The sequence below is a fragment of the Bos taurus genome, chromosome 3 (genome assembly GCF_002263795.3).
Source record: "Bos taurus isolate L1 Dominette 01449 registration number 42190680 breed Hereford chromosome 3, ARS-UCD2.0, whole genome shotgun sequence".
NCBI classification, from domain to species: domain Eukaryota; kingdom Metazoa; phylum Chordata; class Mammalia; order Artiodactyla; family Bovidae; genus Bos; species Bos taurus.
Window position 1 is genome coordinate 83,279,988 of NC_037330.1, and position 25,154 is coordinate 83,305,141.

The 25,154-nt window shown below is 45.0% G+C and overlaps 1 protein-coding gene and 1 long non-coding RNA gene across 4 annotated transcripts in view; one reads left to right on the plus strand and one right to left on the minus strand.

Annotated features, from left to right (window-relative positions):
- The window catches only part of KANK4 (KN motif and ankyrin repeat domains 4), a 75,491-nt gene that overhangs the window by 21,450 nt on the left and 28,887 nt on the right, over positions 1 to 25,154 (plus strand). Inside the window, exons 1-2 of one of the 3 annotated variants that reach the window (XM_015465268.3) lie at positions 11,961 to 12,455; positions 18,370 to 18,457. In XM_015465268.3, coding sequence (XP_015320754.2) covers positions 18,442 to 18,457 — 16 coding nt within the window. In that variant the 5' untranslated portion in view covers positions 11,961 to 12,455; positions 18,370 to 18,441. 3 annotated transcript variants of the gene reach the window in all.
- On the minus strand, positions 18,880 to 22,535 carry LOC132344899 (uncharacterized). Its single transcript, XR_009493967.1, has 2 exons — positions 22,209 to 22,535; positions 18,880 to 19,130 (listed from the first exon to the last, which is right to left on the minus strand). It is a non-coding gene; the product is annotated as an uncharacterized lncRNA (long non-coding RNA).

Consider the following 25,154-nt stretch of genomic DNA (forward strand, 5'->3'; position numbering starts at 1 on the left):
AATAGATCTGCAAAGAGCATTTTCTCTAAAATTGACATCTGTGTAATTTGACTGCTGCTATCTGATTAAATAGCAATTAAATGTTTCAAGACTCCTTGGAACTTTCAAAGATTATTTGAAAAGTAATTGTATTGTATTGATTAAATAATTTTAAGTTAAGCAGAATGTCACTGCATTTCTTAGTCTAGTCCTTTGCAAATAAATGCATCTTATTTATAGACCTATTGCACGCCCCCAAATGTTGTTTATATGTTAATAATGATCCTATATTTAATGAGCATGAGTGGTGATGGAATTAAACGGTAAATTTGTTCCTTTGCTAAATCCTGTCTTGTTCCTTCTCTTTCTATTCTGACTCCACGGGCAACTCACTTCACAAACAACTGCAGAACTAAAACCTGAAAAGCAGAGAACACTGTGGTTTAAAGCTTGGTTTCTAGAGTGAGACATATCTCCATTTGAATTCCAACCTGCAGCTTACTAGCTTTATGTCCTGAGCCTATCATTTGTGAAAAGGATATAATAGTACCTACCAAATATGGTCATTATGAAATTGAACATTATCACTGTACAACATTGGACAGTGTCTGGCTAACAATAATTTTATTATTATAACAATAGGAGTAGTGACTATTATGATGATGATGCCTCAGTTTTTGAATCTGTAAAATGGATGTGACAGGGAATTAAAAATGTAAATGCATAAGTATTCAAAATTTCTTTGCCCATAGAGCTTTCAAGTAATTCCCTTCTAAGAAAACTTCTGGCATAGCTTGCTTGGCTCTTGCCCCTCCATTATTATGCCACCTGGGGTCATCCAGTGACGAGAAATCTCTGGACAAATGGAGCCAGTATTAGGACTGTGACAAGAAGAGAGAGAGAGATGGCAGAGGATGGGTGAGTGGATGCCAGAGGTGAGGGAGGGGAGGGAGGGAAGAGCCAGGTGGAGAGTTTGCTTAGGGATGCTGGGGAACAGAGCACACGGCTGCTGGAGCAGTTGCTTTGCTGGAAATAGATACTGAGAAGAGCAGAGACAGGAAAGAAAAACTTTAAGACTTTGGCTTTGTGCTAAGAATGCACTTCCCCTTTCATGTTTTCTCTAGAGACTGCAGTGAAGCTTTGGACTGCCTCCAATTCATTTTTTTCTACTTAACTGCTGTTTCTTTGAACACATCCCGAGCTGAGGCCGGGCCATGAGGTGGCCATCTTTACTTCATTTACAGGGGAGTTGAGCTAGTACCATTCCAGGGCTGAATGAGGATGGGTCAAGGACCCAGTGCACAAGATGTGCCTAATTGCCAGTGGCAACTATTTCCATTGCTGTGCATCACACTTTGCCTGTGGCTAGAGGCTGCAAGCAAAGGTCACCTGCTCAATTTACCCACATCGGTGCATTATCCTCTGTATAAACTGGGGACACCAGCCACATTGTTTGTTTTCAAAGAAACCATCAATGTGGTGTTCTACAATGCTACCCTGCAGACCAGGGCCATCAGCACGAGGTTTATAAAGGAAAGAAGGCGGCTAGGGGGCAGAATCTGACCTTGGCCTTGCTGTATGGTATGGGCAACTCCTTGAGCTGCAGTTTCCCCGTTAGTAAATGAAGATAAGGTCCAAGGTCCTGTGTTGTGTTTCTCGGCTTCAGGTGCAGACAACAGCAGATCATCAGAAGGACTAATTGCACACTCCACCACCTGCATTGCTCTGAGCTAGTGCCCTAAAGGAGACCCAAAAGTATAAAAGAGGGGCCTCAATTAAAAAAAAAAAAAACTCCTAAAATCTGACTGGAAGAAAAAATGTGAACATCTTTGTGTGTGCGTGTTTTTTTTTTTTTAAATTGGAGTTACCTAATGAAAGTCCAACCAGTCCATCCTAAAGGAAATCCATCCTGAATATTCATTGGAAGGACAGATGGTGAAGCTGAAACTCCAATACTTTGGCTACCTGATGCGAAGAACTGACTCATTTGAAAAGACTCTGATGCTGGGAAAGATTGAAGGTGGGAGAAGTGGATGACAGAGGATGAGATGGTTGGATGGCATCACTGACTCAATGGACATGAGTCTGAGTAAACTCCGGGAGTTGGTGAGGGACAGGGAGGCCTGGCATGCTGCAGTCCATGGGGTTGCAAAGAGTTGAACATGACTGAGAGACTGAACTGAACTAAACTGAATGGAAGTCTGGGCTTCCCTGGTGGCTCAGATGGTAAAGAATTCAGCCGCAATGCAGGAGACTCACACTCAATCCCTGGGCTGGGAGGATCCCCTGGAGAAAGGAATGGCAACCCACTCCAGTATTCTTGCCTAGAGAATTCCATGGATAGAGGAACCTTGTGGACTACAGTCCATGGGGTCTCAAAGAGTTGGACACAACTGAGCGACTAACACTTTCACTTTCAATGAATGTCTACCTGTTATATGTTCCCAATGTGTAACCATTTTATGACACTTTTGAGCTGCTATGGGGTGATACAAACATGGGATGTCAGTTCTGGAAACACCTTTCCTTAATGACTTTAAAACAAAACTCATCAAAACAAAACCTAAACCAGAATAGCGTATAACCTTCCTTTGTATTGCCATGTGGCACACTGGCAATGAACCAATCAACAAGGAAAGTTTAGGTTGATAGAAGTTTCTCGAGCCCTTCTTCTCTCACTGCCTCTCTCTGCTTCATCTTTAATGACACCCAGCCTGTCTTCAGCCACATGCTGCTGAGGTTGAATGCTCATCGCCCTTGTCTGACCCACATCGCAGGTGCCCGCTCCTTTATCGACTGTGTTAGCTAGAGGGCCAGGCGGAACCTTGTGAAATAATAATAAAAAGCCTTCCAACTTGCCTGGAAAGTTTGGAAACATCACTGGCTTCACCCAGGTATCTGGAGATGACTTATCAGGTTCAGTTTTGTTTAACGGACTTCCTTGTGCCAAGAAAAATCTTCCTCCCAACCCAGAAGGCAGATGCCACAGCCCACACAAGCCCTCAAGTGTCTGCACCTGCAGCCGTGTTCTGAAGCCAGCCTGATGCCTATGAAGTCTTCCGCTGGAGCCTGATCAAGACCGTGATGCTGGGAGTGGGGGCTGCCCAAAGAGGGTAGGTTCAGGGGCAGCCCACTGCAGAGGGTGTACATGTGCTTATTCTTACGATACTTTCACTGAAGTGACCCAGGAGGAAGGAGAAGAGGCTGAATTCCTTGATTTACTCCCAGTTGTGGTTCCAAGCTCTTTGGACTGTGGCCCAGTTTGGCCAAGTGAAAGATCTTGTGGCCCACTGAGCCCACTGATTCTCACTTTTGGGTGAGAAAGAATTTGGTAATAAAGGACAAAGGGGAAGAGAAAAATAATCGACATGGTGCAGTAAATCCTCAGGACAAAACAATCAGCAGGAACTCTGAAGGGTAATTCTCCAAGTAATGTAAATTAATGGAATAGAACAATTAAAAACCCAGCCAACGCTGATGCCTCATTGTAGCACTCAAGGGTCACAGTTGCAAACAACAGAACTGATTCTAGCAAGTTTACGTCAAAGAGGAATTTATTAGAGGATGTCAAGTCACTCCACCACCCTCCCCAGGACTGCTTGCCTTCAGCCCTGGATTTTCCAGGGCACTTCCAAGCTGAGGCCTGGCCTGGGAGCCTCTGCATGTTGAGCGCAGGTCCCACAACGGGGTCCTAACTGTAAAAGAGGCTGGCACTGTAAATTCTGTGTTCTACCCTGAAGACGTAGAACTCCTAAGGAAGGAAATAACCCAGACATAGGAAGGGTGTTCACATGGCGCTGGGTAGCCCAAAAAAACACAGCAAATATCTTTTGCAGTAATAACAAAGCACCCTTCCTGAAAAGTGCAGGATTTCCAGCTCTTTGCCTGCATGCGTACACCCTAGTTCTGCAGTGTTGTTTACTGATGGATGGAGGTCATACTTTTGTAGAACAGAGAATTAATATTCTCAGTAAACTCTTCTAATAAACTAATTTTCATGTATGAATGCCAAGGTTTATTAATTCTCAATTATTTATTATGTTCCTAATTCCTTATAAAAATGAAATCCCATGTATGAAATTTCCTTTGAGGGTAATGAAAATGTTCTAAAATTTGATTGTGGACTTTTCAATAATGAGTTCCGGGAATATTTGTATATTCACATTTCTAAGAATGACACCTTTATCTTAAGCCTCAAAATGGTTCAAAATGACCTCAAAATGGTTCAAAATCCTAAACTTAAGAGCTAAAACTATACGGCTCTTAGAAGAAAACATTGAGGAAAATTTCTATGGCAGTGAATTTGGCAATAATTTCCTGGACATGATACCAAAGCACAGGCAACAAAAAACAATATAGATAAATTGAACTTCATAACCTTTGTGTATCAAAGAACACTGTCAAGAAAGCAAAAAGATATCCTACAGAATGGAAGAAAATATTTGCAAATTACATATCTGATTATGGGTTAATGATATTAGTGATACTAACCCATTATCAGATATGTGATAAAGAACTCTGACAACAAAAACAAACAACCCAATTAAAAAACGGACAAAGGACTTGAATAGACATTTCTCCATTGAAGATATACCAATGGTCAATAAGCACATGAAAAGATGCTCAATAATCATTAGTCATTCAGTTCAGTTCAGTTAAGTCACTCAGTCGTGTCCGACTCTGTCCATGAATAGCAGCGCGCCAGGCCTCCCTGGCCATCACCAACTCCCGGAGTTCACCCAAACTCATGTCCATTGAGTCAGTGGTGCCATCCAGCCATCTCATCCTCTGTTGTCCCCTTCTCCTCCTGCCCCCAATCCGTCCCAGAATCAGAGTCTTTTCCAATGAGTCAACTCTTCACATGAGGTGGCCAAAGTATTGGAGTTTCAGCTTTAGCATCATTCCTTCCAAAGAACACCCACGACCGATCTCCTTTAGAATGGGCTGGTTGGATCTCCTTGCAGTCCAAGGGACTCTCAAGAGTCTTCAACACCACAGTTCAAAAGCATCAATTCTTCGGCACTCAGATTTCTTCACAGTCCAACCTTCACATCCATACATGACCACTGGAAAAACCATAGCCTTAACTAGACGGACCTTTGTTGGCAAAGTAATATCTCTGCTTTTGAATATGCTATCTAGGTTGGACATAACTTTCCTTCCAAGGAGTAAGCGTCTTTTAATTTCATGGCTGCAATCACCATCTGCAGTGATTTTGGAGCCCCAGAAAATAAAGCCGGACACTGTTTCCACTGTTTCCCCGTCTATTTGCCATGAAGTGATGGGACCAGATGCCATGATCTTCGTTTTCTGAATGTTGAGCTTTAAGCCAACTTTTTCACTCTCCTCTTTCACTTTCATCAAGAGGCTTTTTAGTTCCTCTTCACTTTCTGCCATTAGGGTGGTGTCATCTGCATATCTGAGGTGATTGATATTTCTCCCAGCAATCTTGATTCCAGCTTGTGCTTCTTCCAGCCTAGCGTTTCTCATGATGTACTCTGCATATAAGTTAGTCATTAAGTGAAGTTGCTCAGTTGTGTCCGATTCTTTGTGACCCTGTGGACTGTAGTCTACCAGGCTCCTCTGTCCATGGGATTTTCCAGGCAAGAATACTGGAGTGGATTGCCATTTCCTTCACCAGATCTTCCCGACCCAGGGATTGAACCCGGGTCTCCCACATTGTAGGCAGACGCTTTACCGTCTAAGCCACTTCTAAGGGAAGTCATTAGTTAGTCATTTAGGGAAATACAAATCAAAGCCACAATGAGTTAACACTGCACACCTACTATACTTACTAGGATTCCTATAGTGATTTTTTTTAGTTGAAAAAAAAAAACATGTTGGTGAAGATATGGAGAAACTGGAACCTTCATGTGTTGCTGGTGGGAATGTAAAATGGTGTAGCTGTTTTGGAAATACTTTGGCAGTTACTCAAAATTTAAGCATAGAATTAACATATAACCCAGCAGTTTCATTCCTAGGTATATATCGAAAATAAATGAAAGCAGGAACTTGAACAAATACTTGTACACCAGTGTTCACAGCAGCATTACTCACAATAGCCAAAAGATGGAAACCACGAAAGTGTCAACTGATAGATGAATGGATAAACAAGGTGTGGTATGTACATATGATGGAATATTACTTGATCATCAAAAGAAATGAAATTTTGGTGTATGCTGCAACTTGGATGGGCCTTGAAAATGCTAAATGAAATAAGCTAGACATAGAAGGACAAATATTACATAATTCCACTTACAGAAGGTACCTAGAATAGGCAAGTTTATAGAGACAGAAGGTAGAATAGGTCTTACCAGAGCTGGGAGCAAGAGGAAATGGGGAGTTATTGTTTTAATAGGTTATAGAGTTCATGTTGGAGATGATGAAAATGTTTGGGTTATAGATAGTAGTGATGATTACAGAGCATTGTGAAAGCCACTGAATTCTACATTTACAGATGGTTAAAATAGTAAATTTTATGGTATGTATTAACTTATTTTGGGCTTCCCTGATAGCTCAGTTGGTAAAGAATCTGTCTGCAATGCAGGAGACCCTAGTTAGATTCCTGGGTTGGGAGGATCCGCTGGAGAAGGGATAGGCTACCCACTCCAGTATTCTTGGGCTTCCCTTGTGGGTCAGCTGGTAAAGAATCTGCCTGTAATGCAGGAGACCTGCGTTTGCTCCCTGGGTTGAGAAGATCCCCTGGAGAAGAGAAAGGCTACCCACTCCAGTTTTCTGGCCTAGAGAATTCCATGGACTGTATAGTCCATGGAGTCACAAAGAGTTGGACACGACCGAGTGACTAAGCACACACACACAACATATTTTACCATGGGCTTCCCTAGTGACTCAGTGGTAAAGAATCCACTTACCAATGCAGGAGACGCGAGTTTGAACCCTGGGTCGAAAAGATCCCCTGGAGAAGGAAATGGCAACCCACTCCAATATTCTTGCCTGGAAAATTCCATGAATAGAGGAGCATGGTAAGCTATAGTCCATGGGATTCCAAAAGAGTCAGACACAAGTTAACGACTGAACAATATTTTACCACAATTTAAAAAATTAGGTTGTGACAATGTTGGCACATCTCTGAGTATGCTGCAGCTATTGTATAATTTTTATGGGTAAATTGTATGGTATGTAGATTATATCTAAATAAGGCTTTTAAAAAATCCTTTCCAGCTCTGGCAGTCTCTATGATGTATCCATTAATCTGTTTATTTATTCATTAATTCAACACATTTTTGTTGTGTTCCTACCGTGCCAGCTGTTAGGAATAAGGAGATAAATAAAATAAATGCAATTCCTGGCCTTTCCTTGCTTAAAACACTGTGGGTTTTAAAAAGTAATCATAGCTAACATTTACTGAGTGTTCACTAAATCCTGAGCATTGGCAGAAGCACTTAAATGTACCTATCTCGTGCGGTTCTCCCAGCTGTGTACTGAACTGGGCTCTTCTTGAATAAGGAAATGTGCTCAGGGTCACACAATCAGAATTTGAACTTGGTCTATCTTACCTTGAAATCCTTGCTCTTAATCATTCATCACCATATGTGGCAGCTGTGTTCCAGCACCTGAACTTGGGATATTCCCTGGAGACCTGCACATAGGCCTGTCTGACAGGCTGGCTGATCTGGGTAGCATTGCAGGGAGGGTTAAACTTGAGATGAAATGATCTCCAGGAGGAAGTGTGTTTGGAAAATAAGGCTTAAGTCCATGGAATCTTGCACAGCCATTTACAGTAATCACTATAAATCGGGTATCACTGTATTTTCTAAATGTTACATGAAAAAATTTTAAATACAAAATCAAATTCATAATTAAACTTGTATCATTATGTTAATAGATACTATATGTATTATTTATTAAACACAGACTATATACCAGCCTCTAAGTTGTTGACCTGTCATCTTGTTTAATTCTCCTGACAGATCCATGATGTGTACAGTGTGTTACTATTCCTATTTTACAAGTGAGGCGGCTAAGGCCCAGAGTAGTAGTTACTAGTTTAGTCGCTCAGTCATGTCCGACTCTTGTGACCCCGTGGACAGTAGCCTGCCAGGCTCCTCTGTCCATGGGATTCTCCAGGCAAGAGTACTGGAGTGGGTTGCCATTTCCTTCTCCAGGGAAGACACAGAGAGTTTAAGTAATTTGTCCAAGGTTGCCCAGTCATTAGCAGAGCTGGGATTCTAGCCATGGCTTCTTGACTTGGAGTCCAGACTCTTAGCCACCATACAAATTGCTCTTCAATTATGTTAAAATATGCAAAATAGATGGGCATGAAACGAGTTGTATCAAGATGGGGGGATGATGGTGATTTCCCACTCCCCCCAACAACCCCAGTAATTTATTGTTTTCCAAGAATACGTCCTATTAGTGATGACTTTTTTAGACCAACAAAAGAAATCACTGTTTCATTTTGTTGTATTTGGTTTTGCAGTTGCCTGTGCACATGCACAGACTAAGCCAGAGCAGTTGCACACACAAGCCGGGTGCTGGGAGAGGCCTGCCCCTATGTGGGCTGCAGCTGCCCTGACTCTGCTGCCATCTTCTGGGAAGGGGAGGAGAGTGTCCCCTTATCACACTTCTCAACACTGAGGACCTCTCTTTAAAAAAAAAACTTGTTTTTCTAACTTGTGAGAGAGTCTGTATCAAACTGTGGTTGAAAGCAAAACGGTACCTGGATTCGAATCTTGGCGCTGATGGTCTCAGTATCTGGGCAACTGCTCTCAGCCTCAGCTTTGTCCTCAAATAATGGAAATAACCAGTACTACTGTATAGGGTCATTGTGGGAATTAAATTGGCTGGTTTCGAAATGGACCTAGAGTGCCCGGCACAGTGTAGGGTAGATAAATAGTATGCCCTTCTGATGTTTCTCTGGCATCTTTTTGATGATTAATTCATGTGGTTAAACATTTTTCTAATAGTAAACACCGGTATTTCTTCTTTCCTGAATTGGTTGCTTGTGCCCCTTCCTAATGGACAAGGCAATGGCAACCCACTCCAGTACTCTTGCCTGGAAAATCCCATGGACAGAGGAGCCTGGTAGGCTGCAGTCCATGGGGTCGCTAAGAATCGGACACGACTGAGCAACTTCACTTTCACTTTTCACTTTCATGCATTGGAGAAGGAAATGGCAACCCACTCCAGTGTTCTTGCCTGGAGAATCCCAGGGACGGGGGAGCCTGGTGGGCTGCCATCTATGGGGTCGCACAGAGTCGGACACGACTGAAGCGACTTAGCAGCAGCAGCAGCCCCTTCCTTATTTGTCTACTGGTGTCTCAGTTTTACAGTGTGTTTAAGTCAGAGACTAAGAGCATTCTGGAAGGATCTCTGTGAGGGGAGGGATGCGGAGTAGAGGTCTTTTCCCTGGGACCCTGATGCCTTTCTTTTTTTCCAAGGAACATTGTTTACTGCAGCCTCCTCACTCCCTGCAACAGGCCCTGTTTCCTCCCTGAGAAATTTTCATCTGCCTTAAAGGGTCAGCCATTTGAATAGCTCATTCCCACTGGACTGCTACACCCACCGATCTCCCACGAGTGACTTCTTCCTGCGTCCAGTGAAATTGTGTTCCATCAGAATGGCTGTAACCAGTCTGCTCTGAAGCTGTTTCAGCAGTACGTGTCCCTAAGCAGTGTGCTACTTCCCAGCCCTGTGTAATCGCACAGACTGCCAAATACCTGACCTCTCTGGGCAAAGTGCAAAAGCCTAAGGAACCGCTTAGATAAAAGGCACATTCTTCAGATAGTTCCACCTCTTTTCCCTCTTGCCTGGTGCCATCTTGTCTGACTTAGATGCCTACCTTTTCTTCATCATGGAGCAAAAGGGACCTGGGCCATAGAATTTGGAGGTTTCTAAATTGCAAAAGGAGTCAAACCTCCCCCCAGACAAATAATCCCTGATGGAAAAGTTTTCTTGGATAAGTGTGTCTGGGTAGCTTGGTGGTAACATGAAATTGGCTACTAGTCTTAAGATATGTGTCTGAGTGAGGTGTAGGGGTAGAGACATGCCAGTGTCCCAACATGGTAAGGGCCAGAGGCTGTGGAGAGGAAGCTCAGATTTCCTCTCCAAGGTCGTTGGCTTTTCCCATGAAGATCTTCCCTAAATGCGAGATCACCTTCTGCCTTGAGAGCACTAGCATTGAAGCTTACATCCTGGAGCCCCGTGTCTCCTGAATTCACCCACATACCCAGTTCAGGCTTTGTGATTTAGAGGAAAGAGTATTAGAGTGGAAGACAGAATATTTGAGTTTGCATCGAGGCTTTGCCTTTTCTTACCTTTGTAACCATGGGAACCAACTTTGTTTTCTCATCTGGAAGATGGGGATAAGATTCCTGTTTCTGCTCACCTTTACGCTTGACCATGGAGTAAACTGTGTGTACTGGGTAAGGGCAAAAGACAGAAAAGACAGAAGAATCTCCTCTCCTCTTAGAGATATAGGCAGTCAGCACCGTGCCTAAACCAGTACCTTGTGTGGAGTGCAGAGAACTGAAAGTGCTACCTGTCTTCAGAAAGAGATCTGAAGGAGGAAGGGCGACTTGGTTCGAGGCATATGTGTGTGCGTGTATGTATTTTCCTGTGACTCTGCTGTCCTGATACCTGAGCCAAGCTGATCTGTGGCACTGCTGCTGTTGTGTCGCTTCAGTCGTGTCCGACTCTGTGCGAGCCCACAGACTGCAGCCCACCAGGCTTCCCCGTCCCTGGGATTCTCCAGGCAAGAACACTGGAGTGAGTTGCCATTTCCTTCTCCAATGCATGAAAGTGAAAAGTGAAAGGGAAGTCGCTCAGTCGTGTCCGACTCTTAGCGACCCCGTGGACTGCAGCCCACCAGGCTCCCCTGTCCATGGGATTTTCCAGGCAAGAGTACTGGAGTGGGGTGCCATTGCCTTCTCCATGGCACTGCTAGGGGCTATTATTTCCTTCCCTTATTCTGCTGAGTTTTTTTTTTTTTTCAGTCTGATGAGAGGCCTGGCACCTGTTGGAAAGGAGAGGTGCTTTCTTGGTACCTAAGGGAGTATCTGAAGAGGTCACCTGAGTTTATAGCCATTGGTATGGTGGATAAGTTCAGTTTGACAACCTTTATGGAATGTCGAGCTCATGATGCTGGTCTGGGAGACAGACGCAGAGGCAGCAATTAGAATTCAGGTGATAACTGCGGCAGTCGAGGGCTGACAGGAGCAGTGGAAACAGGAAGGCTGGCTACAGCACTCGGCGGGGTGGGGGGATGCTGAACAGAGCTTGAGGGGACAGATGGGAACTGGCCAGTGTTCCCAGAAGAATGTTAGTTGCTTCAAGAAAGACTCAGTTCTGCGAGCAAGCCTCTCACCATTTTGTCTTGAATAAGGAAGAGTTTATCTTGGGAGAGGAAATGGGAGGGCTTACCTCTGTCACATAGAAAAATCAGAGAGGCAGAGTAGGTGGCTAGAAAGTCATAGGACCTAGTGAATGGAGAGCTCTTTTTAACTCAGCTTCCTGGTGAAATGTCTTATGCTTCTAGCATTTCTCTAGCTAATTCTGAGGGGATGGTTGATGGTCATTTAAAAGCTATCAGAGAGACAGTTTGCACCTCTGTATATTTTTTCGTATAACCGCAAAGTGTATTTCTGATTTAAATTTTGATGGTTTGGTCTGCATGCTAGTTAAATACTTTTAACAGTTGAAACAAGTGAATGTTGGCATTTCCTAGCCTTGTGCATCACATCATCCCATGCCCTTCAGTAAGTTTGTTAACCTCTGCCTTGAGCAAGATGCTCTAGAGTCTGCCAAGGAAAGTAAGAGTATGATCCAGTGTAGTAGGAAAAACACAGAATTCTATCCCAGGAATCTTCATTTTAATCCAGATTCGCTCATGGGTGAGCCAAGGGAAGTCACTGTCTCTCACTTTCTTCACCTGTCCAGTGGGGACGCTCAGCCCTGCCCGGCTGCCTTAAGCTGGAGGTGAAGTGCTTCCCAGTGTCCCGGGCTGGATGCAGTCAGCACTTCAGGGTGACACTCAGCTCTGGCATCAGTTTCAGTGTGGGTTAAACAGGAATCTGCCCTGGCCTCTGAGAACACATCTTGACAGGCAGTGTCTGCAAAGGTCAGAGCTGCTTCGACATGTCTTCCTGACAGGGCTTCATTTCCAAGGACAGCCTCCTTTGACTAGAGCCACGGAAGGTCAAGGGGATAAGGTCCTCTAATCCTTTTGCTGAGACTGTATACGGGAGCCCAGATGCTTTCCTGGCCCATTTGGAAGGCACCCACCCCCCTGTATCTCCTTCAGGTCTGGTGGTGGTGCTAGATTTGCAGAGCGTCTGTGCCTGCGCCTCACACCTGCCTCTGCTCCAGAGAGCTGCGGCTGCAGTGGGCTGGCTGGGACACCCTGAGACCTTGCTTTTGCACAGCTGCCTTCTCCCCGGCTCCTGTACCCGCCCCTCTGAAGTCACTGGTCCGCGCTACAGTTGGAAGCCCTGCCTGGAGCTGGATCCTTACAGAAGGTACTTCCTTGCCTTTCTCTTTCTGCCAGAATTGGGTGCGTATCAGTGCTGGGGCATCAGATTCGTAGAGCAGCGGGAAGCGGGGGCTGCCTGTCTGGCCCCAGGCGCTCACTGGTCATTGTTTCTTCCAGCTCTGCCCCATAGACTTCCAGTCGCTGATTGATGGAGGCAGTGAGCAGTCTGGGGATTGCTCACAGAAGCCTTGCTCCGCTGTGGGATCCAGGAGGTGGGTGGGCGGGGGAGGAAGTTTCTAAGACAGAGACTGGAAGAAAGAGATGCATCAGTGGAGGGTTTCAGCTCTTTAGGATGCTGTGTTCTCATTAGGAACAATTTTATTAATGAGCCGCTCAGCTGCAGGGAGGGAGGAGGAAAAGCATAATTAATTATGACACCTGTCCCAGTTGAGCGCCTAGCTCTGGGAGAGTCCAGGGAGAAAGGTGTGTACCATTTCAGCGTCTTCAGATGCATCCCTCTAAACTGCTAGCAGCTCTGAGAACAAACTTTCTAATCGAATGATCTGTGCTGTTTTCCTCTTTCTGCAAGATCTAGTATCAGCTTATTGAGCATCAAATTCCTTTCTGATCCTCAGCTTATTGAGCATCAAATTCCTTTCTGACCCCAGTCCCCTCTTTCTGAGAGCCAAAATGAAGTCAGTGTTTGCTTTTCCAGCAAGGTCACAGATCACCTGACCAAATCTTTAACAGCTAGGGAGCCAGTGCTGTCGTGCTGAACTCAGGAGCGATCAGCTCCGGTCCAGCAGCAGAGCCCCCGGGAAGAGGTGACTTCTCTGGCTCCAGGCTGGGGCAGGGGAAGGATGCCAAGGGAAGGTACTGTGGTCACTGCTTCCCTCCTTACAGTTCTCTCTTCTTCATGAAGCTCCAGATTCAGCTGCTGCAATGCAGGCAAAAATGACAGACACATGCAGAAAAATGTGGGAACGGAGTTAATGAGATTGTGTTAATGAGATTGTGTTAATGTGTTATTTATTGAGCGTGAATTATCTCTTTGTTTCCTGGGGTCGGTGGGGAGCGAGCCCGCTGGAGAACTCGTTTGGTGGAAGCTTTTCCAGGAGTGTGTCTCACTCCCCCGGTGCCTGTGCTTCAGCCCTCTTAAGCAGCTCTGTCAGATGCCTCCGGATTCTTAGCACAGGGGACATTTCCACTTGGAGGCGTGGGGCCCTGTAGTGGGGAAGCAGGAAGCTCTCATCATTTGGGGAGATCGGAACCAGGTATAAGTAATATTTTTTCCTCTTTTGGAAAGAGCGTTTTTGCCTCTGCAAGAGGTCGTGCAGGGATTGACAGATCGCTGTTGGTGCACTACCTTGCTAAATATTTGACTTTGTTAGGTTGAATTCTCCAAGAATTCTCATGGCAATAAGGCTGTGCTTTGAGCCAAGTTTTCTTTTTAAGGAAATCCAAGGTGCTATTTATTTTGGCATGCAGCCTGTTCTGGGATGAAATATGGCATTTTTATTATTGCAGAATAAAGAGACGTTTGAAAGGAACACAAGTACAGAGCTAGGTTTCAGTTTCAGGGCTAAATAGAGGAAGGTTTCTTTGTATTTGGATTTGAGGTTAAAAATGGTATCATTAAAAAGAATCAGTGTGGAGGGAGAGAGTGTGGGGATATACTGCTGGCGCTGGGCTGACCCAAGGAAATCCATGCTCCTGGGCATGGGCTGTGCTGGAACCGTTTCTAACGTGGCCTGGTAGTTACATATGGGCCATCACTGCTGTCTGCCAATGACTGCCTCTGGTCAATTTTGAACTGAAAGCCTCAGTCCTCATCTCTTCACTGCACATTGGCTTTGAGAGGCAGGGTGGACTGCCCCTAATTAACTGGATAAATTTGGATTGGCCGCATAGCTTTTTTGTGTCTTTGTTCCTTATCTGCAACTTGGAGATGATCTGCCACATGTTAGGATGGAGGTGGATGGGGTTGGGGGAGTGTCTACAGAAAATAAATTGTGTAGGAGTTCTGAACTTCACAAGCTTAATAGGGGAGAAAAACTGGAAAAAGATACAGTTGTACATACTCAAAACATCTAGAATATGATGAGCTCGTGAGAGAGGTTGGGAGCTAACTGGGCATACTTGATCCTGGGATAGGCCATAAACAAATGAAAGTTACATAACACGACTAGGTGTTACAAGGTTCGAACACTGGGCAGACAGTTTAACAGAAGATGTAATAAACTGCTTCTATGTCAAAATATTAAATGCTCCAGGAGGTTGCAAAATTCCATTTTAAAGGGGAATTCTGTCCAACAAAGCTATTTTTCATATTCTGTTGTATTGCAAACAAAGTAGCGTGTGTTGATAGAGCATTTAGTCTTTGATTCCACTCCCCTGCTGCTGCTGCTGCTAAGTCACCTCAGTCATGTCCGACTCTGTGTGACCCCATAGACCGCAGCCCACCAGGCTGCCGGGTCCCTGGGATTCTCCAGGCAAGAACACTGGAGTGGATTGCTATTTCCTTCTCCAATGCATGAAAGTGAAAAGTGAAAGTGAAGTCACTCAGTTGTGTCCAACTCTTAGCGACCCCATGGACTGCAGCCTACCAGGCTCCTCCGTCCATGCGATTTTCCAGGCAAGAGTACTGGAGTGGGGTGCCACTGCCTTCTCCTAATCACATCAAACATCCACTCACTGGAAGAAAACTCCCTTAGCTAAATTCTGAGATGTTCACAGTGAGGACCCTGGGCCAAAGTGGAGAAGGCTGGGGTGGGTAGGGATGGAAGTGGCATGATACAGACACGACAGTGCTCCCTTTTCTTTAGAGCTTTAGAATGAAAGCTTGCTTGGCCCTGTTCTTCAGAGAGTTGGGGTATCAGCTCCATTTAATTTCTCTTGACTTGGAATGATTAATTTTAGCAAAATTCAAGTCTAAGAGAACAATTAGAGGTCTCTATAGAGTTCTTTTTTAATGAAATTTGACCCCAAGTGTGTTGCAAAGTTATCTGAAGCTCTATGACCTGGTATATGAAGGACTGAATTGTAATTCTAACCAAGGGCAGTGGGTGTGACTGAACTCCTTGAGGTGACAGTGAGTTTCTGCAGCCGGAGGTTCACCTGCACCCTCTTGCTTAGGAGGAGCTTTGTTACTTGGTGTCCAGCCTCAGAGAAGCAGATTGCACTTGGCCAGAAGGACTTACAAAGGGAGCCGTCCTCCTTATGCATGCCCAGAAGATGCGTCATCTGCACTGGAGGGAGAAGCAAAGAAGCAGAGTCAGGAACGTTTTCCCTCACAAAAGAGAGCTAGGGCTCAGTCTTCAGGCTTGCTTATATTAGTGGACAAATGTTTACAAATCACTTTCGTTCCCAGCACAGGCTTGGAGTCGACTTGACTTAAGAGCAAATCCTACACCAGCTCTGGCTTGTTATGTAACTTGGGGCAGGCCTTTAAACTCTCTCAGCCTCAGTTTCCCATCCAAGTACTAACCAGGACCGACCCCGCTTAGCTTCTGAGATCAGATGAGATTGGGCGCATTCAGGGTGGTATGGCTGTAGATAGCCTCAGTCTCCTTGTCTGGAAAATGGGTGACAATAATAACCCTCTTGGGGTTATGGTGAGGCTTGCATGAGGTCATTTGAGTATGCCAAGGGCTCCAAGCTCTGCCTGTTACTCAGTAATGTTATGAGGTGGGAGGAAGAGGGATACGGAGGGAGAGAAGAGGCTGTGATGCTGAAGGGGCCATGTATAGGGTTTTGTCCTCACCCTTCTCCTTCACACTTTTCACCTTGGAGCCGCTGGGCCTCTCCTGCCCGCCCCCCCCCACCCCCCACTGCACCTGGGAGTCCCCGTCATCGGCTGTGGACTGCAGAGCCGGGGCACTGAGATGGGCAGCAGTGTCGTCTGCCCAGGAACCTTCTCTTTCTTTTTTCAATTGAATTATAATTGACATCTAACACTGTGTAGTTGTATAATTGACATCTAGCACGGTGTCCGGCATAATGATTTGATTATTGTATATGTCGTGAAATGACCACTACAGTAAGTTTAGTTAACATCATTATGTCACCTAGTTATTTTTATTTTTTTTGTGGTAAGAACTTTTAAGATCTACTCTCTTAGCAACTTTCAAAAAATACAATACAGTGTTGCTGACTATAGTCACTATGCTGTACATTACATGCCCAGGTCCTATTTATCTTAGAACTGGAAGTTTGTATCTTTGGAGCTCCTTCACCAATTTTGCCTACCCCTCACCCACCCAACCCCTGCCTCTGACAACCACCAATCTATTCTTTGTGTCTATACATTTTTTTTTTAATGAAGTTTCATGTGTAAGTGATACCATACAGTATTTGTCCTCAGGTGTACCTAAGGGCATTATGGTCAGTGGACTAAGTCAAAGGCAAATACAGTACATGTTTGTGTTATCACAAATGGTGAGATTTCCTTCTATTTATGGCTACATAATATTCCACTCCATATGTATATACCTGTACACACACACACACACAGACACCACATCTTCTTTACTCCTTCATCTGTTAATGGACACATAGGTTGTTTCAGAACTTCCTCTTTCTAGCAAGGGTGACCCTCCCTCACCCCTGCTTAGGACCTTCCATGACTTCCCATTGTCTGCCCCCTTAGTGGCCACTCTTAGCCTCCAGGACCATCCGCATTTATCTTTCTTCTCCCTAATTTCTCTACTCCAGCTCCACGCTGCCCCCCAATTCAAGTACTTGTTGCCACAAGGTAAGTGACTCAGTTTCTGTGATCCTTCTGTAAGGAGTGTCTCTGCCTATAGAAACCCTGCCTGCCCTTCCAGGCTCCATCACTCTGCAGTGGCAGAGGCCCTCTGGCTTCTGAGTGGACTGTGGTTATGGGAGACCAAGACAGGAGTGGGTGATAGCTTTGGAGACAGTAGCCTTGCTTACAGAAAGAGTGTACACCAAACTTTCCGTCAGGCAGACTTCAGACTTCCTTTAATTTGGCAGGCCTCATATTTCCCAGCCCTCTTCTCCAGTTTGCTTGTTTGTTTCCCATTTTTTATCCCGGGTTGCTGGGGGCTTCCTGTCATCCTTCTCTCACTTTAATTCCCCCCAGCCTTTCCCTCATCCCTGGTACGTTTTTCTGATCCAGAGGTTGTGGTCAAGCACATCAGGATTCCTAAAACAACCCTGCTTCCACTGCTGAGGTGTCACAGATTATTTATTATTCTGATGTGTGTGGAGTTACAATCATAAAAAGCCAATTTCTTGGGTGATTTATTGTATTGGGGGCAGGAGCCAGGCTGTATACCATTTGAAGAAATAGTTCTGGAAAAGGATTGAAACTTTGGGGAGAATTTATGATCAAACCTCAAGAGACTCTAATTCCGAGTCAGGAGAGCATTCTGCTTGCATAGTCACCGATGTCTTCCGGCCACCTAGGTCAAATGAACGCCTCCTTGTTCTGCCCATGGTTAGAAATCACCCTGAACTATCAGCTCCTTGTCGGTCCTTCAAGTTAGTTCATCTTTGTCTTGAGTCTGATTGGGATGTCACAGATCATTTGAAGGTTCTCTTGTTCCAACTTTTCCACAAAATGGTTTAAAATTCGTTCTCTGTGATGGAAGTGAGTAGATTTCAGCTCCTGATATTAAGGATAGCTGCTTGTTGGAGCCGCAGGCCCAGTTTCTTCACTAATATGCTGAGAGGTGGTGCACAGAACAGTTTACTTCTAAGCCTCAGCTTCCTCATCTGCCCAGTGAGGGAGTCTGACCAGAGACTTCCTTTGGTGTCAACCACTGCTAACATCCCATGAAGACACACCCAAGATTGGACTCTAGGTATTGTGTAAAGCCCTCCTCCTTGGAGGGCTATGAGCTCATGAGCACCCTGGGAGAAAGGTAAGGAGGGGCCCTCTATACTTATTCTAACTGTAATGAGAATCTCCACTTTTCCTTCCTTCTTCCTTTCAGAACTCTCCAACGAATTTTACAGACTTACCGGATGAAGAGTGCCTGAGACATTGGTGGTCAACAATCCCTAAGATGGAGAAGACAGATGGTAGGCAGGCTTCTTTGTATTCCCTGGTCTACAGTGAGCACTTGGGTTGGAAAGAGATTATTACTATAAATACTGGATAGCTTAGGGGAAACATGGGAGACCTTCCCCATATAGGCGGTGCTGGGAAACCCAAACCATGTATTTCAGGCATGAACAAGAGAAGGTGGTAGGGAATGAAAATGAAGCCTTATGTTTATATTGGACTTGGGTAATTTTTGGAGTGTTTCTCATCCTTTCTTGGCACCAAGAAGGGAGCAGGATGACCTCCCTCATTAACCTCATTTTAGAGACAAGGCATGATATGGTAAAATGAGCCAACATTCCTACCTGAGTGATCCTCCAAGGCATTTCACTTCTCTGAGCCTCACTTCCTTCATGTATCAGTTAGCTTTAATGCATAACAAACCACTCAAAAAAAAATATCGACTTAAAGGTATTTATTATTTCTCAAAAGATTCTTTGGGTTGGCCGAGCCTTTGTTCTGAGCTGGGCCAATGTGACTGATCGCTGTTGGACTTATTTATGTGTCTATGGTCTTCTGGGTGACTTGACCTGACGGTTTAGAATGGCCACACTCATATGTCTGGTGGTTGACCCCACATCACCTGGGGCACTGGCGATGATTTGGCCGTGTCTCTTTTGTTGTCCAGCAGGCTGGCTGAGGTATGTTCACCTGTTGACAGAAGGGTTTTCAAGCACAGTAAGAATAGACAAACTCCTGTGTGCAAGCAACTTTCAAGTCTCTGCATATGTCACATTTGCTGTTGACCCACTGGCCAAAGCAAGTCACAAAGCCAAGCTAGGATCAGTGTGGGAGGGAAGTACACAAGGGTGGGTTATAATTGTGGCTATTTTTATTAATAGTCTGCTACACCTTATCTATGCTTCTGCTGCTGCTGCTAAGTCGCTTCAGTCGTGTCCGACTCTGTGCAACCCCATAGGCGGCAGCCCACCAGGCTTCCCCGTCCCTGGGATTCTCCAGGCAAGAACACTGGAGTGAGTTGCCATTTCTTTCTCCAATGCATGAAAGTGAAAAGTGAAAGTGAAGTTGCTCAGTCGTGTCCGACTCCCAGCGACCCCCTGGACTGCAGCCCACCAGGCTCCTCCGTCCATGCGATTTTCCAGGCAAGAGTACTGGAGTGGGGTGCCATTGCCTTCTCCGACACCTCGTCTATAAGCAGATACTAATACCTACTTCACAGGGATGGTGAAGGACTGAATGAGATAATGCATGTAAGGTTGCTGAGTAATCACTACCTAGCCCAACAAATGTCTCAAGGAATGATCCTCCTTTCCCCTCTCTAGGAAATATGCCAAACGTCATGGACTAGACCCCGATCCCCTGACTTCTAATGAAATGTTTTTTTCCAAATCACTGAATGACAGGAAACAGGAGAGCCTAGATGGCCCTTCACTGGTGCAGGGCTTAAATTCTGGACAGCAGCTCCAGCTCCGTTCTATCCTCCTTTCCAAACGCAGTTACCATCTATTTCAAAAGTCTGCCTCTCTCCCCAGAGAGCTGCCTTTTCAGTGCATCCCTGGAAGTGGTCCCACAGAACACCAGCTAATTCCCTTAATGCCCTGGGGGCCTGTCATTTCTGCTTGCCTCATTTGTCCCTGCTCAGCATCCTCGGCACAGCTGCTTGCCACGTGATCACCCACAACCAGCTAAGAAAGGCACCCCTCCCTTCAGGCCCACACATCTCACAAAATAAAGGCAGAAGAGGGAAAAGAGTTTCCGCTGTCTTGGTCTTTTGAGGAGGCTCATTTAATTCCTCTTCTTTCCGGTTGTAGTTTTCGCTATTTTCTCTCTCCATTCTGTTTTTCCTATTTCCTCCAGAAACTGAGTATAGGCTTTTGGACTTTCCCCATCATTTTAAATGCCTTCACTTACCTGTCCTGCACTTCACTTTGTCCCTCAGGGCAATGACTGCGGCACCTCCCTCCTTGCCTGGTCTACTTCTAATCTCTTTTCTCGAGTCTGTGTGTAACTCTTAGGCTCATGACTGCATCTGTAGGTTCCTTTTCAAGGTCTGGTGATGTGGGTGCTTTCAGACCAAGACTCTCTAGGGAATCCTAGATGGCTCTGAGCCTCATATTTGTTGCCATTTAGTTGCTCAGTGGTGTCCGACTCTTTTTCGACCCCATGGACTGTAGCCCGCCTGCTCCTCTGTCCATGGAATTCTCCAGGTGAGAATACTGGAGCCTCATATATCCTACTTTTTCCTTCTCCCCTGACTCATTTCCCCAGGTTCTTCAGAGTTGTTTTCTTGGACTCTCACTCCCTCTTGAAGCTGTCATCCTAACACAGAGTTAAATATTCCAAGAGAGCGCTCAGTCTCAGTGAAAACCCACTGCCCCATTTGGAACCAGCTCATCCTTGTTTTTTGGCCCCTTTGTTGAGTACCTGTGTCATGTTCTCTGCTCATCAGTGCCTACAATCACAAAAACTCTTTGAGTTAGGTCTCGTTATTGCTGTGTTACAAATGGAGAGATTAAAGTATAGGGAATTTAAGTAATTTGCCCAGAATCACAGAGGTAGGAGATGACAGAGGCAGGATTCAACTCCAGCCAGTTTGGCTATGTGTTGGTGTGTCTGATCTGAAGTTCATTTCGAGAAGACAGCCCTCCTAATTAATTCGTGCCCTGGCCCAATGCCTGGAATTCTGAGCTCCTGCATACCTATCACCAGGTAGAATTAAAAGGGGCAGAACTTAATGTGAACACAGGTCTCCCAGTATATAAGATCAAGATCCTTCATTCAAGGTCCAACATTCCTCTTGCAGTGGGAGAAAGAGAAGGAACACAGAGTGGTAGGTGGCAGGACAACAGTACAGTGTACTTGTGTGTGTGTGTGTGTATGTGTGAGAGAGAGAGAGAGACTGAGAGAGAAATATACCCCTACCTTGGGAAGCACCTATTAAAGCCATCATCGGGGTAACTACTCAGTCTTACAGACTTCTTTGATTCACCTCAATCTCGCTTGTGGAATACTTCCCCTTTCAATCTGCTGTCTCTCATTTGATGCCTTTTTTGTATTTGTGCTCTGGCCCTGCTCCCAGCGGCTGATGGGCAAATCACTGCATTTCCACCGAATTGAGGCAATAAGCAGATAAATAATGCAGTCTCTCCTTTGTAGTGTTCTTTGCCTTCTGGGTCATAAATCTGCTCCCTATTTAACTTTACACAAATACCTCCTCTCTGATTTGGCTTGTTCCTGAAGTCCAGAAGGCTGCTAAGTTGACCAGTAGGCTTAAGAGTATAGCCGAGTGCAGCTGAGAAACTAACAGAGAGCAATTGCTGTCATTTATTGAGACTACCAGTGTGCCTCTTTGAGGAAAAGCAGGTTGGTTTAAAAAAAAATTAAGTGGGTGAATGGGAACTTAGTTGGAATTTTTTGGATGCTGGAGGAGTGTTTACTCCTTTCCTGCCTGGAGTCTAGGTATTTGCACAGAAACTCTGGAACCCAACTTGGACCCATCCCTGTAGATCAGCACCAATGCCTTGCTTTGTTCCCTGTTGTGACTTAATCGCCCACAGGCCTTGAGATTTTACTTAGCTTTGAGGCTGGTAGGGTCGACTGTGTCAGTGTTCAAGGGTTCAGACTTCGTGTGTCTACTTGACTTCTTTAGTTCTTTGGAGATACTTGTACTTCCATAAACACAGTTCCTGTGCCCCAAGCATGTGACACTGGCCAGAAGGATAGATCACACCAGCAAGTGGGAAGAGCTCAGCCCAAATATGTCATCACCTTTAAGGAAAAAGCAGTCCTATGTGCCTCAGGTAATGCCATCACGTGCACCTCTTCTTGAACCTGCCCCTTCTCTCCATTCCCTTAGCTTGTTTCACCTGGATCATGTCGGCAGTCTCCCAACTGATCCTTGGGTTTCTGGTTTGTCCATCTTCTAATCCTCTGCGAGAATGATCATTGTGAAGTCACATTTGATCAAGTCACTTCCTTGTGTAAAACTCTTTGATGGCTCTCACTGCCTAGAGAGTAAAGTCAAAGCTTGGTGGCGAGCATACAAGTGGCTCCCTAATCTGGGTCTTGATGACCTTCAAATTTGGCTTTTCCTACTCTTCACCCTTCTCTTCCACATTTTAAGTTTCAGCCATATGACTGCAATTACAGAACCCTGAATTACCATGGATTTTCACACAAGGGGCTTCCTTTGTGGCTCAGAAGGTAAAGCGTATGCCTGCAATTCAGGAAACTCGGGTTCGATCCCTGGGTTGGGAAGATCCCCTGGAGAAGGAAGTGGCAATGTACTCCAGTATTCTTGCCTGGAAAATCCCATGGACTGAGGAGCCTGGTAGGCTATAGTCCATGGGGTTGCAAAAAATTGGACAGGACTGAGCGACTTCACTTTCTTTCACTTTTCACACCTCAAAGCATTTGCTCATTTTCTGACATATATCTGATCTGCCCTGGCTATCTATTGCTGCATAACTAACCACCCCAAAGTTCAGTGGAGTAAAATAATCATGCATTATTAACACAAGCTCAACTGAATGGTTCTCACTTGGAGTCCCTGTTGTCAATGAAGTCAGATGAGGGCTGAGGCTGGAGTCATCTGGAAGTTGACTTACACTGGCAGTATACTTATACCTGGCACCTGAGCCAGGATGTTTGGAACAGCGCAGGCTGGCTAGGCATCTCTCTCCCTCTCTCCACATGAACTCTCTATGGGGCTTCTTGGGCTTCCTCACAGCATGGCAGTCTCAGGGATGCTGGATCCCTTTATGTGGCATCTGGCTTCCCACTGAGTGTGCATTCTAAGAGACCCACAAGACACTTAAGAGACTTCTTATGAGCTACCCTTGGGATTTTCTCAGTGTCATTTCTGCTATTTTCTTTTGGTCTAAGCACTCACAGGCCAGCTAAGATTCAAAAGGGTGAAGAAATAGATGCCACGTGTTCATATGGGATTCCCTTGCCTGTCTAGAGAAGGTAGGAATTGATAATGGCCACCTTGGAAATATACAGCCACAATGTCCTTCACTCTCTTATTCTCCTGAAAAATTGCTCTTTATTCATTTAATACCCAGTTACATGGCTTCACTCTTGTGAAGTCATCTCTCTCAAACCAAGGCATAATTCGCCTCTAAGTCCAAGGAAGTTATTCTGAAGAAACTAGGAAAATAAGTCAGGAAGGAAGACTGACCCTTGAGCATGTATCTGTTGCCATCCTTGTCACATTGCATCATACTTGTTGGTGTTTCTCCTACTTGACCATACTTTTTTTGAGAGCAGTGGTATACCTGATTTATCTCTAGTGTCCTTAGGATCTGTCTTAGCAACCAACACAGATGCTCAATAAATTAGTGGTTGAGGTAAGTGAACTGAATTACTGCTATTTTGTCTTTTTTGCCTCCAAGGCCTATCACTCTTAGAGTCAAGCAACCAGTTAGATACAAAAGAATTTGAGAATCCCTTCCTGTGTACCCAGCAAATCAGCTTCCATTAGAGGGCTTCAGTTCTCTCTGATTTGAGCTTCCACAAAGATAGTAACTACAGTATTGAGTGTGTATTAAATGTTTATCATGTGATAGGCATTGTTCTAAGCATGTTATATGTATTAATTAATCAGTCCACAAGTCTCATCTTTCCTATTATTATTGCCATCTTACAGATGATTAGATGTAGGGAGGCTACGTAATTTCCCCAAGGTCACAAAGCTGAGATATAGACCAGGCTCCAGGGTCCATATTCTTGGCCTCTGTGCTCTTCAATAACGTTCTCTCCTGAGCTCAGCATTTCCAGAGGATGTTTAGCAGAATGTCACAGAGATAATAGGGGGTGTCACGTGAGGAACATCAAAAGAACAAAGACTGTTTAACTCGAGGAAGAGGCTGCTGCTGCTGCTGCTGCTAAGTTGCTTCGGTCATGTCTGACTCTGTACGACCCCATAGACAGCAGCCCACCGGGCTCCCCTGTCCCTGGGATTCTCCAGGCAAGAACACTGGAGTGGGTTGCCATTTCCTTCTCCAATGAATGAAAGTGAAAAGTGAAAGTGAAGTCACTCAGTTGTGTCCGACTCTTAGCGACCCCATGGACTGCAGCCTACCAGGCTCCTCCATCCATAGGATTTTCCAGGCAAGAGTACTGGAGTGGGTTGCCATTGCCTTCTTCAGAGGAAGAGGCTACTTGGAGACAAATCCCTATGGATTCAGATAATCAAGGAACTGACTTGTTCTTAGCATCCTCTGTTGGAATCAAGATCAGTGTGCTTTGGTATGATAGAGACCTTTTTCATTGTGCTATTCCCTGGTACTTTGGGCTGCCCTGAAAAATCACGAGTCCCACACCTCTTGGAGGATGTTTGTCAATGTCTCTTTTTACATTAATTGTCCCATATTCCTCCACCACTTTTTTTTTTCCAGTTTGTGAAAAACGTGATATTTCCGTACTTGGCATAAGCTTTTGAAAGTAAAACGTGTTTGTTAAGCACCATGTTTCTTTCTGGTGAAGAGAGTATAGGCTGAGTGTAACTATATGTTCCCTTTCCTTCTGAGCTTCACATACCTAGAGGCTCAGCCATCAGAGGAAGCTTAAATAATGTAGGAAGCATGACTCCTTGATATCTCTGGCTTTAGCAGGATTTAGTAGTACCTATTTGAATAATGCAAGGTTCTCTTTTTAATGTTGAGAAAATTGTGTATCTCATCCGGGGAAAACATCCATAGTCACAATTAC